General features: G+C 46.6%; 1 protein-coding gene across 1 annotated transcript in view; it reads left to right on the top strand.

Annotated features, from left to right (window-relative positions):
• Window positions 1–16682, top strand: part of LOC123365225 — a 111526-nt gene extending 94844 nt beyond the window's left edge. The window contains exons 11-14 of the mRNA XM_045007931.1: window positions 14327–14487; window positions 15178–15334; window positions 15558–15698; window positions 16445–16682. Of these exons, the coding sequence (XP_044863866.1) occupies window positions 14327–14487; window positions 15178–15334; window positions 15558–15698; window positions 16445–16667 (682 nt within the window). The 3' untranslated portion in view covers window positions 16668–16682. The remainder of the gene's footprint in view (window positions 1–14326; window positions 14488–15177; window positions 15335–15557; window positions 15699–16444) is intronic.
• Window positions 16683–16947: the final 265 nt, after the last annotated feature.

Raw genomic sequence — 16947 nt, 5'->3', positions numbered from 1 at the left:
CCACATCTCCCCTTTTGTACTTCTAGTACAACAAATATTCTCAAACCTCTATTTGCATTAAGCCTCGGATTTCAGATTCTACATTAGATGTTTCAACCATAATAGCATGGACATGAAAGGTGTTACTATTATCACGTCCTTTACGACAACAATAACATAATCCAAAAACTAACTAATAGCAATACAAGCAATAACATTCCCATGGCAATAATACGATGGGGTCGTTGTACAGTTTTAGTCACAAAGCACAATACATCATACTTAGTACATAAAGCAGACATTCTATAAGCTGTATGAAAGGCATTCTTTTCAACTTGAAGCATGGGCATTTTCCCTTGGACTTCAGAGATTCTTTGAACCTCTAGTAACAATGAAAGCAAATCTTGAAACCAATCAGGTACTAAACTAGTCCAATTAAAGAAACCTAAGGGCTACTTGTAAGATTCTATCTGCAAGCCCGTAAATAATATGATTGCCTGCAGCAGTAGTGAGATTAAAATGTGTATCTTACAACGTGGTGGCTTCAACATACACACAGCTATCATCATTCGCTTGAAAAAGTAGGTGTCCTGTCAGGGTAGTTCCTTGTCCCCTACCCTCCCAGCAAACGTTGTCATGAACAGTGACAACTTCCCCTGGCTTCAGTTTACAGATACACTGAAGCTGTGGGGGTTCTAATGGCCAAAATGTCCATTGACTCCCTAACCCCATCCAAATGTCAGGTGTTATTCTAGGGGCCCTGACTATAAATCAGTTAGGCATACCAGGAGGTCAAATCTTCCAGATGTCACGGTGAATAATCCAGTCCCACATGCATCCTCTCCATGGACCCAGCAGGTTTGGTATGTGGGAGCCCACACCCCTCCTACCGGCCCATATGCTTGGGAGGAGCATTGTGAGTATATACAATTCCATCCTGAAAGTCTCCAAGTATGTCTCCATGGCCACAGATCAGATGATACTCTTGAAGTGTCTGTAAGGGCAGTGGGCCAAGCCTGGTGCTCAAGATCATTCTGAATGGCCATCAGCTGGTCATTCAGGAAATCCTGAATTTCTGAACATGCTAGATACCACTGCAATGCCTTCCCAGCCTCAGTGATATTCAATACCATCTCTGTCAGTAACTTCTGGGTCATAGAACTAAGGGCGGAAATAACATGTAACTCACCCACTCCGGTTTGTACTTGGGTTAGCTGAGCCCGAGAGATAAGGCTAGTGGACTTTTCTAGTTGCCCCAATTTCTCATCATGTTCTTGGTTCTTAAAAATATTCCAAATGGCTGCTGCACTACTGACCCCATCCCATAGGGATCCGGTCCAGTCCCTCTTCTTCTAGACTCAGAGGAAATAACCAAGCCCTCTGTTGTGCTAATCTAATGGCAGCCCCTTGTGAGCAATTTGGGTATGTAGAGGTGATCTGGAACCTGGATAAGGGCAATGTAAATTTGACAGTCCCTAGTGTAGTATTAATCACAGTCCATCGATATCCTAATACATCTCTCTTCGGTGTAGTACTAATCATATCTGTTATTTAACTAATATGAGGCACTTTCAAGAGGCATTAACATTAATAGCATAGGAGGGGGTGTATTGCAATAAGGTATAGGTTACATTATTAGTCACTGGAATAATTTCAATACTGGTAAAATTTCCACTGGCAGAACAAACTCTTTGGATATTCGTTTGATTATTTACTAATTGGTGACCACATAACAATAAGGGCCTCTTTCATCTAACACATTGCAAACTCCAGGAACAGCCATCATATCTACTTCACTATGGAACCCATTGATTTCAATTACAGATTCTTGGGGTTCATTTGTAGTGATGGCATAGATTTCTATTTCCACTGATCCATTTATTTTCCACTCAATTGTTCACTTATATGGGATATCCTGAACTTTAAATTTTCTTTTTCCAAACAGTCTTTAAATACATCACTAAAGTGTGAAGGCCTTGGCCATTGGTTTTATCAGATATATGCCATTGTCTTTATTTGGATGTATTACAGGGATAATAGTGTAATGGAGGAGATGGCAGGGGCAGTGGCAACAAGGTGCCTTTGATACTTGTCATTTAAAATCCAATTAGGGAGGGCAACACATGCTGAAGGATTTATCCAAACCACAGGGCGCATCCTGTAGAATAAACCCCAATGTCCAATCAATACCACATTCCCAAGCACAGGTCCCACAAATTTCTTCCTGCCAGCGTATAATTCTTTGTTTCTTCACCAGGGTCAGTTCTTAATATAATTTCTAGTCAGGAATTCCTGGACTTTGGCAATTTCAGTGGAGCGAGTGTTCCTTCTTCTTTCCTGAAACAGTCGTGATTCAGCATCCTACAGGGGAGAGGTTACCAGCACATCACCCTGTAATGGTCTTGCTTCTTCTAGAAAAAATCCAAAGGCGCAGTAGGTCTGTTAGTGGACAAGGAAGAGGTTACTAGCACTTCACCTTGTCCTTTTTCCCTGTTGTCCAGAAGGCACAGCAGAGCTAGAAGGAGAAATAGGCTAATCATCAGTCGGAGAATCCTCCCGAGGTGGAGGGGTCTTTTTGCAGTGAGAAGCATGGGTCCATGCAGTCAGTCCTTGGTACTTCATGGCAGTGTTGGTGGTTAACAGGACTTAAAAAGGGCCCTTCCAGTGTGGATCCAGAGCAGTCTTTCGCTGATGGACCTTTACATAGATCCAGTCTCCTGGTTCCAAGGAGTGGCAGGGCTGCTAGGGTCTTTGGGTAGCGCTTCTTTACCTGTGAGAAAAGAAACCTAACACATTTCATTAATGCCTAGCAGTGTTTTGCAGATCTCATAGCTGCTTGGGCACATTCAAGCCCCCCTTTTCTTGGTTGTCAGCCAAGCCTTAGCTGTGAGCAGTGTCCTTGAGTGGGGCCAGCATCTTATCTTTGGACTGAGTTTGCTAGCTATTTTTTTTTTCCAGTTAATTCATTCTGTTCTTTTCCCTTCTCCCCTTCTTAGCTTCTTTTAACCTACAAAGGAAATTTCCACTCTTCACTCATACACTTTTTCCAACAATGAACACATACACATTGAATAATAAGACTAATGTACTGTATAATGGCAATGTATGCCACATATACCCTTCCACTAAAATAACTTTATTACAGAGCTTTGGAGCAACAAGCCAGGACAAGCACACCCACTTTGAGGAGTCCACTCAGTACAATCTCTGGTGTCCAATAGCTTCCCACCCTCCCCAGCCCTCTGGCTAGAAATCTGAGGTAGCCAGAAGGATCCCATGTACAATATGGAGAGTGGGTTAACCTTTCATGTCCTTGCTTCCAAAGACTGTTGGTATGCAAATTTAACAACATTTTTTTCAATTAAAAGATCTGGCCAACGAAATTTCTTTTTCCTTACTTAAGCAAATGTATTCGACTTTAGTATATCACATTTTCTGGATTTATCCAAACGCTTTGTATTTCAAGTTGAATAAAACAAGTATCTGCATTTTGATTTAACCCTTCTGTTTGATTTTAAACTAGACTATCCGATTAAAATATTAAACACAACAATTCTGGCCACGAGACAAACACCACAAGACAGGACATAAAACACAGAACATAATTCCTATTGTGCCAGTAAATGCATGGTACGTTGAATGCTGTTCAGCTGGCATCAGTTTTCTCTGGTTATCTGAAAGACAAAAGAACAGAGGTCTACCCCTTCCAGGCAGTCAGTTATTGCTTAAAATATACAAATACCCTTGTTGATTTCAGGCAAAACAGAGGAATTACCCCATATTTTCTTACATTTGTTTCATAGGCAGACCAGGTTTCAGTGGTTTCTACCTTTTTCACTAGTAAGGTGGTGAAGAACTGGAATGGGTTACCTAGGGAGGTGGTGGAATCTCCTTCCTTGGAGGTTTTTAAGGTCAGGCTTGACAAAGCCCTGGCTGGGATGATTTAGTTGGGTTTGGTCCTGCTTTGAGCAGGGGGTTGGACTAGATGACCTCCTGAGGTCCCTTCCAACCCTGAGATTCTATGATTCTACCTTATCAGTTAGATAATTTGCATTAATAGAGATGCTTTCTGGCTTGCTTCTGGATCCAAAGCTATTCACAGCCTAAAGATTCTTACTTAAAAAGGGACACAATTAACTTTACCAGAATTTTCGTGGCTTTTTACTTCTAACTCCTGCTTTCAAACACACAATGATCTGAAAGAAAAACACTTCTTATAGTGCCCCTTAAACCCTAATAGGATTTCAATTACCTAGCACTGTATACATTTCTTTAGCTAATTCGACTAAATTGTTCATAGTCAAATGCTTGCAATCAAATAATTTCTTTGCCTGGATTTATTTACAAACATTTCAAAGACACCAAGAACTTTAGCATTTTTACAAAGTTCAACTGCTGTTCCCTCCAGCAACTAGAGTTAACTTCTCATTTCTTCCTTAAATCACTTGGTTGTCTCCCAACAGCCACTTTTATCAACGCAAATCACCATTTCAAGTATTATCCTGGGTATTTGAAATCCCCATGCTTATACTTACTTATTCCTTCCTTCCACTTTGCGCTCAAACTTTCCAACCTATTTTCCAATCACTCTATCTGTTGCCTGCCCCCTTGGGCCCGATCCTGCTTTTCTTGCAGAACCGTCCCTTCAATGGGTGCCGGCTTGTTCCAATACCAGTTTAGGAGAGTGGGCTTCTCAACTAGCCCCCACCTTTCCTGGTCTCCTCCCTTAAACATTCTTACTCACAAGGCTACCCGAGTCCTCCCCCATGAGGCTCGCCACCTGGACAGAACACATGGCCCATTGGCGTTTAACTGTTTAATTTCCGCTTGTGGCAAACACACTGCTGCTACGGCGTATGCTGAGCACAAATGGTTACATTTTGACAAGTCCCTGAAGGACCGGTACTTGCTCAGCCAGTGCTTCCTTTTCTGCCTGGAAGTCCTGTCTCAAGGCCTGCAACTTGCCCTGGGCGTAGGTTTGAGTTGCTGCCTAGTTCATGATCTATGCTCTTAATTGCTCAATTCTAGTTATCAAGTTGTGACGATGCAGTTCTGGTGGGACCCAACTGAGAGTGCCAATTCAGGACAGATCGCTTAAACAGGGCAGTTACAGTTCTAGGCTGGGGTTTTTCCACCTCTAAGACAAACCAAACCAGGCAGACAAAGAGGACTTCGGTTTCGCCCCACTGGCTAACCACAAGTCACACAAGCAATTTCCTTAGACACTCCAGTTTCCCAGTATCACCACCAGTGCCACTCATCCTGGGGATGAGTGGTTATGAAAACCAACGCCCCAATAAAAGAAAAAGGTTCTCTTGATCCCAAAGGACCAAGCCCCAGACCCAGGTCAACATACACATCAGATCTTACCCACAAATCACGCTGTTGCCAATCCTTTAGAATCTAAAATCTAAAGATTTATTCACAAAAGGAAAAAAATATAGATGAGAGCTAGAATTGGTTAAATGGAATCAGTTACATACAGTAATGGCAAAGTTCTTAGTTCAGGCTTGTAGCAGTGATGGAGTAAACTGCAGGTTTAAATCAAGTCTCTGGAACATCCCCCGCTGGGATGGGTCATTCAGTCCTTTGTTCAGAGCGTCAGTTTGTAGCAAAGTCCCTCCAGAGGTAAGAAGCAGGATTGAAGACAAGATGGAGATGAGGCATCAGCCTTGTATAGGCTTTTCCAGGTGTAAGAACCTCTTTGTCCTTACTGTGGAAAATTACAGCAAAATGGAATCTGCAGTCACATGGGCAAGTCCCTGCATACTTAGCTGAGTTACAAGGCGGATCTGCCTTCTCTCCATGGGTCGACTGTGTAGCTGATGGTCCTTAATGGGCCATCAAGCAGGCTAGGCAGAGGTAACACCAACTTGTTTGGGGTGTCTCCCAGAAACACAGCACAAATTTGAAATACAGACAGTATAGAGCCAATACTCATAACTTCAACTACAAAATGATACATGCACACAGACAGCATAATCATAACCAGCAACCCATAACCTGGTCTTAGACACTTTATATGACCCCCTTTACATAAGATTTGGTGCCACTACAGGACCTTGGTTGCAAACCATGTTCTATATGATCCCAGTTTATATCAATAACGTCACACAAGTACACATCTCTTCCCTTTTCTCCAGCTTCTCTATTGCCCAGTCCTGCTATGACTGGGGTAGATCCACCTCCACCCTTCCCCATCAACTGGGCTGGAGTGAGGAATGCTAAACCCCTCTCTGGTTCTCAGACTTACTGCGGCTGAGAGTGAGCACATTTTTAATCATGCAATCCTCAACATACAACACCAACAGTACCAAGCAAAGCAAACATAAAATAACAAGGGTAAAACAGATAGATGGTGTAAATTCTGCAGGGCTCCCCCCTTCTCAATTGCCCACTAAACTGTGACAAATTTCCATAACCAATCTATTGCTCGTGTCAGGTGATCAGGCTGACACCGCAGGATCATTGGGGGAAGATAAAGACTTCACCGTATGACTGAATTTTAAAGCTTCATTAATAAAATAATAAAACAACAACAGAGAGTGTTGGGAATGCTCCCACATCACTCAGGAAAAATTTTAATGCCTCAAGCCCTAAGCCACTTTCATACTCACACATGTACGTCCAGACTGGCCATGTCTGTGTATAACGTTCAGAGAAGGGGGAGAGGTAGACGGGAGATTATCCTGTATACAGCTTGTCCAGAATTTCCAACATGCTTCCGCTCTTGGTAGGGCTGTTCTTTTACACCCTGGGATCTCCTGTGGCGTCTCTGTCAGAGATTCCAGTCCAGGTTGGCTGTCTGTGGCTTCTTCAGCATCCCCATACCACACCGGCCCCACCCATTTTCCAATCCCACACAGAGAAAACACCCTGTTCGCTAGCAGCTGATAAACTAAGGATCTCATCCTACAGGGCACTCACACAGGAGAGGCACTTGGAGAGAAAAAGGAGGAGGGAAGATGGGTTCACACACCCCTAGACCCAGGTAGCTGCCACGCCGGACGATGCCAGGCCGAGTCAGCCCCCGTGGGTCGGATCTTCTACAGATCCTCTAGATGGAGTTACTGGATTTGCTTTAGAATATTTCTGGTCACGAGCTATTGCTTCGCAGAATACTCTGGGCGTCTTCCGGCTCTCTCTCTCTCTCTTTCACACACACACACACACACACACACACACACACTTTGTTTCTAAATACCACAGTGCATCTGTACCTTATGTCCGGACTCAATACACTTTCCCTTATGAGGTGGTAACAACCCCTCTTGAGGCAGTAAAAACCCCTCAGCACAGTCAATAAGTTCAGGGACAGACGACCCCACGGACAGTGCTCCTCCGATACCCCAATAGAGATTTCAAAAGGTCTCATACCTCTCTTGTGGCACGATGGGGTTCGAAGGGGAACGATCCGCAGCAGCTGCCGTCATCTCAGTAGGCATTGCCATCCTGGACGAGCCCCCAAATTGTCGGAGAAAAACATAGTTCTCACTTTCTGGTTGGGTGCAGCAAAGTCAGATACTTTATTTTCAAGCAATTGCATAGAGGGAGAGAGTGCGCTAGGACAGAGGGTTTCACCCTCCTAGGCAGGTCTCTCTCCAGGTAAACAATTACAGCAGCATTTATACCCTTTATTACAGACAATAATAAGCAACACTGTACAGACAGTAGCAAGCAACAGCTGCATTTTGTTTATACATAGGTCATTCTGATAACTTATTTTTCTCACATATTTTGACTCTAGTCCACATTCTATCTTATCTACACAAGGTCGCAACAACTTCTCACACATTTCTTTCCCACTCGCCCCACACAATCCTCGCTTCTACAAATCTCGCGTTATTAGGGTTACAGTTAGCCTGACTCTTGCTAACAGATACTATCTGCATTGAAATCCCTTTCAAATCCCTGTCAGTTCTTTCTCTACTTCCACAATGTTAATTGGAGTTGATTTATAGGATTATAAAGCTTTAAGACTGATCAGTATTTAGAGGAACTATGTAGTAGACATGAGTGAGACAAACTGAAATGCAAGAAACTGTGGGCTGAGGCCTGCAAGACTTTAGCTTGGCTATTTTAGGCCTTGGGACAAGAAATGATGGTGCAAGTCAATGACCAAGAAATAACCCGAAAGATTATGGGAAAGACGTACCAGCTGGTCATACTGTGAAAGTATAGCTGGGAAGATTATATTTACATTATAAAATGCTGTAAGGACAAATATTGTCTCTAGCACCTGCCTTAACCGCAAGATAAATGTGGCATGTCAATGTTAACAAGAACCTACCCAGCCTACAGAATTTGGGGTCCCTTGTGTTTCCAGGGGACAAAGGCCAATAAGAAAGAGAGGGTTGTCACTTCCATGTCCATGGGCAGAATGTACGTATAGACAGACTCACAGGATAAGGAAGGGTGCCCAGAACAGGACAATTGAGCTTCCTCTGGGAAACTCCAGCAGGAACCACGCCCGTCTTGATGATCAATCCGTAAGAGGGCCAACAGCCTCCAGTACCATCTAGGGGGATGTGAGTACATCTGTAGGTATAATGGGCGCATTGTACTTATCTCTAGGAATTGTCTAGGCTGTGACATTTATAACTTTGTTGGCAACTTTAATAAAACTACTAAAAGATAGACACTCTTGTAACTGTCTGTTATTTGCCTATGATTTCATGTGTTCCTATGAGCTCTAGATCCAGAACAAACAGAGATAACCCTGTTGAACTCGAGACTGTAGCCATCACAGCTGAACCCACTGAAGTCTGATTAATATTAAATAGAATAAAAGGCCACAGCAGGGACCTGCTTTCAGCTTTCTGAATAGTACTGTGTTCTTAAAGTGCGAGCATCAAGCACCTTCCCTGACCAGCCCACAGTGATACTGGTGACGTGTCCCTGGTAATCCACCAACACTTCCATAACGCCTTCCTCTGCAGCGTGGGGTGTGGATCACCCAGGCAGGTATCACCGAACCAGTTCCCTGCCATTGCAGCTGCCTTGGGTACTTGGGTACGAACGCTTTAATGGTCGGTCTCAGTAGAGTTCTGTGCTGGAGTGTTCTCTGGGCCTGGAGCCTTGGGTGCTGCTCAGAATTGTGTAGTGCTTTGCAGATCATGTCTAAATACGACCAGGTATTTTCCTGAAGTGAAGCTATGAATTATATGGTGCTTAGTGTGTATTTACATGGACTGTTTGCTTTGGCTACTGCTATGCAGTCTGCAATATTTGTTGTGTGCTAATAAAGATAATTCAATTCTCCATAAACCCAGCTTCACTCAGTGGGGGGAAAAGAATGCAGAAAAGTAATGTGCAAAACCCCCACACAGCCAATGTCGTACAGCTTTTTAACATAAATTAATGGGGTGAAAAGTTAAAATTAGAAAGGAAGTAAACCCTTAGGTCCTTTTGAGTGCACAAATGTCCTGTGTTGTGACTACGTAGAAGCTGAGCTGTGAGAGCCACGTTTTGCACATGTGGAGCTGTGGCTGGTTTTCCTTGCCGTCCCCTGTGCATTTCCCTCTCCTTGCCCTGATGGGAGTCCTGGGCCTCTTTCCTGTCCTCTTTCTTTTTCCATGCTGTTGATCCTATTGGCCCTCCAAGCCCTGTGTTCATGGTCTAATGCAGCGCTGGGTCCCAGGCCCCCACAGAACCCCTCATCAGGGCCAGGCATTCTGAGGGTGCCCAGGGGGCACCCCTCAAGGCAGCCATGCCAGAAGCTGCTGATAAAAACAGACAGAGATAGCACTGGATTTAGTCACAATGGAAAGGGAAATGTAAATTTCAAAGCTCCCTTCACTTATTCCCATAAACTCTTTTAAGAAGCACAGCACCGCTCTCCCACCCCAGCTACGGTGAGTACAGCCCAGAAGGGGTGAGAAGGCGGTGTAACAATGCTGGCTTTGGTGGGACCCAGCTGAGAGCACCAACTCAGGACAAATTGCTTAAAGCCGGGCAGTGACAGCCCAAGGCTGGGGTTTCTGTGCACACCAAGGCAAACCAAACCAGCCAAACAGAGAAGACTTTGGTCTCACCCCACTGGCTAACCACAAGTCACACAAGCAATTCCCTTAGACACTCCAGTTTCCCAGTATCACCAACAGCGCCACTCGTTATGGGGATGAATGGTTATGAAAACCAACACCCCAGTAAAAGAAAAAAGGTTCTCCTGATCCCAAAGGACCCAGACCCATACCCAACTCAATATACAAATCAGATCTTACCCACAAATCACGCTGTTGCCAATCCTTAGAATCTAAAATCTAAAGGTTTATTCATAAAAGGAAAAAAATATAGATGAGAGCTAGAATTGGTTAAATGGAATCAATTACATACAGTAATGGCAAAGTTCTTGATTTAGGCTTCTAGCAGTGATAGAATAAACTGCAGGTTCAAATCAAGTCTCTGGAGTACATCCCCCGCTGGGATGGGCCATTCAGTCCTTTGTTCAGAGCTTCCGTTTGTAGCAAAGTCCCTCCAGAGGCCAGAAGCAGGATGGAGGAGCTGCCGCAGCCTTTTATAGTCTCTTACCATGTGACTTTCTTTCTTTGTCCCAAAGACAAGCTATCCAGCATATGGCATGAAAAAACCTCCGAGTTCTGTCCATAGGCATGTCCCTGCATGCCTTGCTGAGTGACAAAGTGTATCTGCCTTCTCTCAATGGGTCAGTTGTATAGCTGATGGTCCTTAGTGGACCATCAAGCAGGATAGGCAGAGCTGACACCAGATTGTCTGGGGTGTCATCCAGAAGCATAGCACAAGTTTGAACTACAGACAGTATAGAGCCAATACTTATAACTTTAAATACAAAAATGATACACACATAAAGATATCATAATTATAACCAGAAAATCATAACCTTTCCATAGACACCTTACATGACAACCTTTGTACAATGTTTGCTGCAAATATATAACAGTGGTTGCAACAATGATCTATACGGTCACAGGTTATGTCAGTAACGTCACAGGCGGGCATGGTTTCATTTAGGGATCTGGGGCAAAAATCTGTTGGGGGATGGGTCCTGCTTTGAGCAGGGAGTTGGACTAGATACCTCCTGAGTTCCCTTCCAACCCTGATATTCTATGATTGGCTGCAGCACTTTCCAAGTTAGGAAATTCTCATCTATTATGTGTAGCAATTCCAGGGATGTTTTAGTATGTTTTAGCATGAGCCCTCCAGCACATAGTCAAACTGACATCCCCCATGATCACACAGCTTTTATTGGTACACATTGTAGCTAGGTGCATAAAGCAGCGCTTGTCCTGTTCCCTAGTGGGGTGTCCTGGAATAAGAGGGTATGACAAAGAGAGGCATTTTCTTGAGGTTTTTTTGTTTTTCTTTCAATGGTTTGCATGCAGAGGAGGTGGGACTCAGTTTCCCTGGGTGTTACTGGACTATCCTTGTAGCCACAAAGGGTTTCCTAATATTTAATCTAAGTCTTCCTTGCTCCAGGCTAAGGAGATGACTTCTTGTCCTACTGTTGGTGGACATGGAGAGCAATTGATCACCGATCTCTTTGGAACAATCTGGTCTGCTGGTCACATGCCCCTGGAGCAGCACTGACCGTCCGAGTGCAGAACTGTGGTTGTGTCCTTGCCTGTTTCCCCTTGTTGGCTTTCAGGGAATTCAATGCGGGTTGGATGTAGTGAACATTAGTGCCCCATCAGAGGTCTAATTTATTTAACCAAAGGCCAAAGCGCGTTGCACAAGCCAGCGTCCATCCCCACGAATCCTAGACGAGGGAGGAGGGGAGTTAACCTTCGTCTGTCTGCCCCGCTTGGCTCCATCCGTCTCCTTCATCCAGGCTCCTCACCTGTAAACAGGGCAAGATGTGCACCTTACGCGCCCCTCGGCACAGCATCTTCAGCGCCCCTCCTCCCTGCCCATGTGCCCTGGGCCACTCCAGCAGCCCTGTGTGGCCCCCTGCCTCCTAGCCTGGCCCCAAGAAGGCTGCTGTGACCTGTCACCTGAGGACAAAATGCCCCGTCACCCACCGGCCAGCTGCCACCCACCAGACCTGTCACCCTCAGCCAGCTCAGGGTGCTCTGGAGCCCCAGCGACCTCTGGAGGGTGAATGGTGGAACTGCAGCACATTTTCTGCAGAAAAAATAGATTTGACTTCTCTCGGGCAAGAATTCTGTGCATGCTGCAAACGTCGCCTAAGGGGAGAGGACATGACATGAGACAAGCAGCATGAGGGGCATCTTGGCAGGGCACGGGGCAGCCCGAGAGGCTCCCTCCCTCCCGAGAACTCCTGAGCAATGCGGCCAGCGTCGGCATGGCAGCAAAATAGCCCCAAATATCGCAACTGCTAAAAAACCTGGCAACTGACAGCTAAAAATAGCCCAGTTGGATAAAAAATTGCAAACTTGTCAATCTTGGGCACCCCTAGAATGCCAGCTCCCCTAGGCACATCTCTACTGTGCATAATTGGAAATCTGGCCCCACTCAACCTGGGGCCCCACTCTGGACTCAGCCCTCCTGCCATCACCTGGAAAGAGTCCCCTCTGGATTCAACACCTCCCACCCACCCCCAGGGTCAAACCACTGCAGCTCTTCTCCGCAGGACGTGTAGTTCTGCTGCAGTCTGGAGCACTGCCCTTGTCTGGAAAGGTCCCTTCTCTATGGCCAGCTCTCCCTCCAGACTTGGCATCTCCCCGCTTTTAGCATCTCTTCCATCCAGGACACCTTTCCTAGGTTCCCTTTCCTGGGAAGCTCCCTAACCAGCTCCCCTGAGAAGCCCCTTGCCTCAGGAGCTTCCTCTCTGATCTGTGTCCTGACTCATAACCCATTGTTAGGCCCAGGATTTCCTTAGCTAATTGACGGACACCCAGCCACCTAGGGAATTAACTGCTCACAGGGGGATCTGGCTTGGCTCCTTCTCCTTTGCTGAGCTTGTCACGAGGAGGCTGGGTGCCTGACCTCCTCAGGGATCTGCTACCCTGGGACACAGCCTGTGACTTGTCTGAATACTAGTAAACTGTGTTTTCAAATGCAAAGTTTTATGTGGGGATTATAGAGGTATTGTTTCCTTAAACTCAGAGGTGGCATTGTATTTTGAGTTCTGCAGCAAACCACATTGAATTCTGTTCATCAAAGCATTAATCTACTGAATCCTCCCCCACCCCGCCCAGTCCTTCCATCCACCAAAATAAACCTCCATATTTATGCAGAGAAATTAAGTTTTTTCCATTGATTTTCACCTGTTTTTGTTGTTCTAATAAACATAGATAAATACCAGGAAAAAATTAAATAACCCTCCCCCTCCCCCCAAAAAACGAAGGGCCCTAGATACAGTATTCCAGCTGAGGCCTCACCAGTCCTGAATAGAGCAGGACAATTACCTCCCATGTCTTGCATACAACACTTTTGTTGATACAGCCTAGAATGACTTTTGCTTTTTTTTTTTTTTGCAATGAAATCACCCTCTTAAGTCATAGTCAGTTTGGGATCCAGGATAACCCAGATCCTATTCAGCAGTACTACAGCTAAGCCCCCTTTTGTGGTGGTGCATTTTATTTTTCCTTCCTAAGTGCAGTACTTGGCACTTGTCTTTATTGAATTTAATCTTGTTGATTTCAGGCCAGTTCTCAAATTTATCAAGGTCATTTTGAATTTGAATCCTTTCCCCCAAAGTGCTTGTGCCCCCTCCTGCTTGGTGTCACCCATAAATCTGATAAGCACACTCTGCACTCCATCATCGAAGTCATTAATGAAGATATTGAACAGTACTCAAAACAGGACAGACCCTTATGGGAAACCCCTAGAAACGTCCCTCAGTTTGACAGAGAACCATTGATAACTACTCTGAGTGTGGTTTTCCAACCAACTGTGCACCCACCTTCTAGTGATATCATCTAGAGCACATTTCCCTTAGTTTGCGTATGAGAATGTCACATGGGACTGTGTCAAAAGCCTCACTGAAGTCCAGATATATCACATCTGCCTCTTCCCCTATCTACTAATCCAATGCAAAGAAGGAAATTAGATTGTTTGGCATGATTTACTTTTGACAAATCCATGCTGGCTACAAAATAGAACTTTGTTATCCTCTAGGTTTGAACAAATTTCTTGTTCAATAAATTGTTCCAGTCTCGTTCCAGGTATGGAATTTGGGCTGATTGATCTAGAATTCCTGACATCCTCCTTGTTCCCCTTTTTAGAGAGAGGTTCTATGTTTCTCCTGTTTCATTCCTCTGGGACCTTACCCTTCCTCCATAAATTCTTGAGCAAATCATTAATAGTTCTGAGATTGCTTAAGAACTCTAGGGTGAATTTCATCAGACCCTGTCGATTTGAATACATCTATTTTGTTTTGTCTTCTTGTCTTCTGCTCTGTTTTTAGCTGCGGGACCATCACCAACACTACACTGGGATCCGTCAGCACCATCCCCTGCAACGGGCTGGAGGGCCGTTACGTCACCATCGTCATCCCAGGCAGAAGGGGGATTCTCACTCTGTGTGAGGTCGAGGTCATAGCTCAGGGTTGTCCCCGACCACCAGTGGGTAAGGAGCTGGCACAACGTGAATGGAAACTTGTCCCCTTTTTTGTTATACCCCATTCCCTTCGACCCCAACCTCTGCCTAATGAGACAGCAGAAATCCTGGATCACTCTTCCCTTCCTACCACTGGCCTGGGCAGGGGGTCCTGCTGGCAGGGGCAGACAGGAGAGGCTCCATCTGAACATCCTGTCCCATCCCTGCCTTGGGGAGCAGTGCCAGCTGGGTATGGGATGTGGGGAGGCTGAGAGGGGCTCACCCAGGGCTGAGACCCCAGCACAGATCTGCTGTCACTCCTGTCTCCGGGGGCCATGGCTCCCACTGTGAACCTGGCTCTCATGCAGTGGCTGGTTTGTGTCACTGCCGGGAAGTGGCTCTGGCTCTGTGTGGGATACAGGGTGTCTAGAGGCTCTCAGCAGAGGTGGTGGAAGCTTCCTAACAGGTGGGGTGGGGTGGGGGGGGGGGGCACCAGTGCCTGAACTGAGATCCCCACCTTCATGCCACCCCTTCCCCCCAGTGTATGTTCCTGCACCACCTCTTCCCCCCCCCAAGACTCTGCCCCCTCCCCCTGTTGCTTGTCCTTACAGCCAGTAAAAAATGGGAGGGCCCTGTTCCCCTGCCCCGCCTTGTTCCAGCGCCCCTGTCCCCTAGCCAGGGGCATGTCCCACTTCCCCTCTTCCCGCCCTTTGATTCCAGGTTATAACTTGGCACGGGAGCAGCCTGTCTCTCAGTCCTCCACGCACAAGGAATACGGGCTTGAAAAAGCCGGGCCTGGAAAGGCCGTGGATGGAAAATGCGATGGGATTTTGGACCATGGCTCCTGCAGCCACACCCAGGACGAGAGTGATCCATGGTGGAATCAACAAAGAATCCTGTGGCACCTTATAGACTAACAGACGTTTTGCAGCATGAGCTTTCGTGGGTGAATACCCACTTCTTCAGATGCAAGAAGTGGGTATTCACCCACGAAAGCTCATGCTGCAAAACGTCTGTTAGTCTATAAGGTGCCACAGGATTCTTTGTTGCTTTTACAGATCCAGACTAACACGGCTACCCCTCTGATACTTGACACCATGGTGGAATGTGGACTTGGGCAGTCGGTATTCTGTCTCCACGGTGATCGTGAAGAACAGGGAAGACTGCTGTGGAGAGAGACTCAAGGGGGCCCAGATCCATGTGGGAGACTCCAAGGATGGCCAGGGCAAGCAAGACCCCATGTGAGTTGCTTCCCCGTCCCCTGGAGTGAGATGACTCCTCCCAGCTCAGACACAGGCGTTGGGTCTCATTGCCACCGGGGCCATGGCATAGTCTATTCCCCTCGGAGCTGCCTGGGGCAGGGAGCGCGGTGCTGGCGGTGCTCTCAGCTCCTGGATGGAAGGGAACCGCATGTCACTGAGCACAGCGACCCCTGCAGGGCAATCCAGGGAAGAGCCGATCTCTCTCCAGGCTCCTGCGTGTTCTCTCTCTGCCCTCACAGCTGCTCTGTGCCTAGAATCACCTCATCCAAGTCAACAGGAGCTGATTTTCCTGGAACCCATAGATTTCTAAGACCCGAAGGGACATTTCCGACCCCTTAGTCTGACCTCCAGTATCACACTTGTCAGAAAACTGCACAGAGTGATTCTGTGCTGAGCCCATAATTTCAGTATGAGCTGCAGTGTATCTATTAGACAGACGTCTAGTCTTGATTTCAAGACTACAAGGGAAGGAGAATCCACAATGTCCTTGGTTATCTGCTCCCTCGGTTAATGACCTTGGCTGATGAAATGTAAACCTTATGTCTAGTTGGAGTTGGGTTGTGATGGGGAACAGGGACACGGTCACCCCTGCGTCTATTACAGTCTGTCATTCACTCCGTGCTTTGGCCTCTGCGGGCTCAGAATTAAAGGGTCGTCAGTCCTGCTGCCAACTCGCCTGTGCTCCCTAATCTCAGCCTCTAGCTCTTGTCTTCTGCTCTTTGCAGCTGTGGGACCATCACCGACACCGCACCAGGATCCCTCAGCACCATCTCCTGTGATGGGAGGAAGGGCCGTTACGTCACTATCACCATCCCGGGCAGGGTGGAGGCTCTCACCCTGTGTGAGGTTGAGGTCTACGGCCCTTCCTGCGTCTCTCCTGTCGTTTGTCTGCATCCCACGCTGTTCTGCCCATGTCTCCCCTCCCCTTCCCTGGCAACGTGGTTCTGATCCCACAGGAGCCAGAGGGGCCTTGGCCAACTCTCCCCAGACAGACTTTGGGTTAATCCTGTCCTGCAGCTGCTGCTTCCAGACCTTCCCTCCTCCCACTGCCCATTCCCCAGTCTGCTCCCCCCTCTGAGTACAACCCACTCTCTGGCTCCCCTGCCCCTTCTCCCAACCTGGGGCTGAGGCGCCTGTTCTCCATTCCCCCTTCAACCCAACACTCCTTCACAGCCCTCCCCCGAACTCCAACTGCCCTGCTGTCACTGCTAGCCCTGGGCCATCAGCA

Source organism: Mauremys mutica, chromosome 2, assembly GCF_020497125.1.
Source record: "Mauremys mutica isolate MM-2020 ecotype Southern chromosome 2, ASM2049712v1, whole genome shotgun sequence".
NCBI classification, from domain to species: Eukaryota; Metazoa; Chordata; order Testudines; family Geoemydidae; genus Mauremys; species Mauremys mutica.
This window is presented reverse-complemented; position numbering and strand designations above follow the sequence as displayed.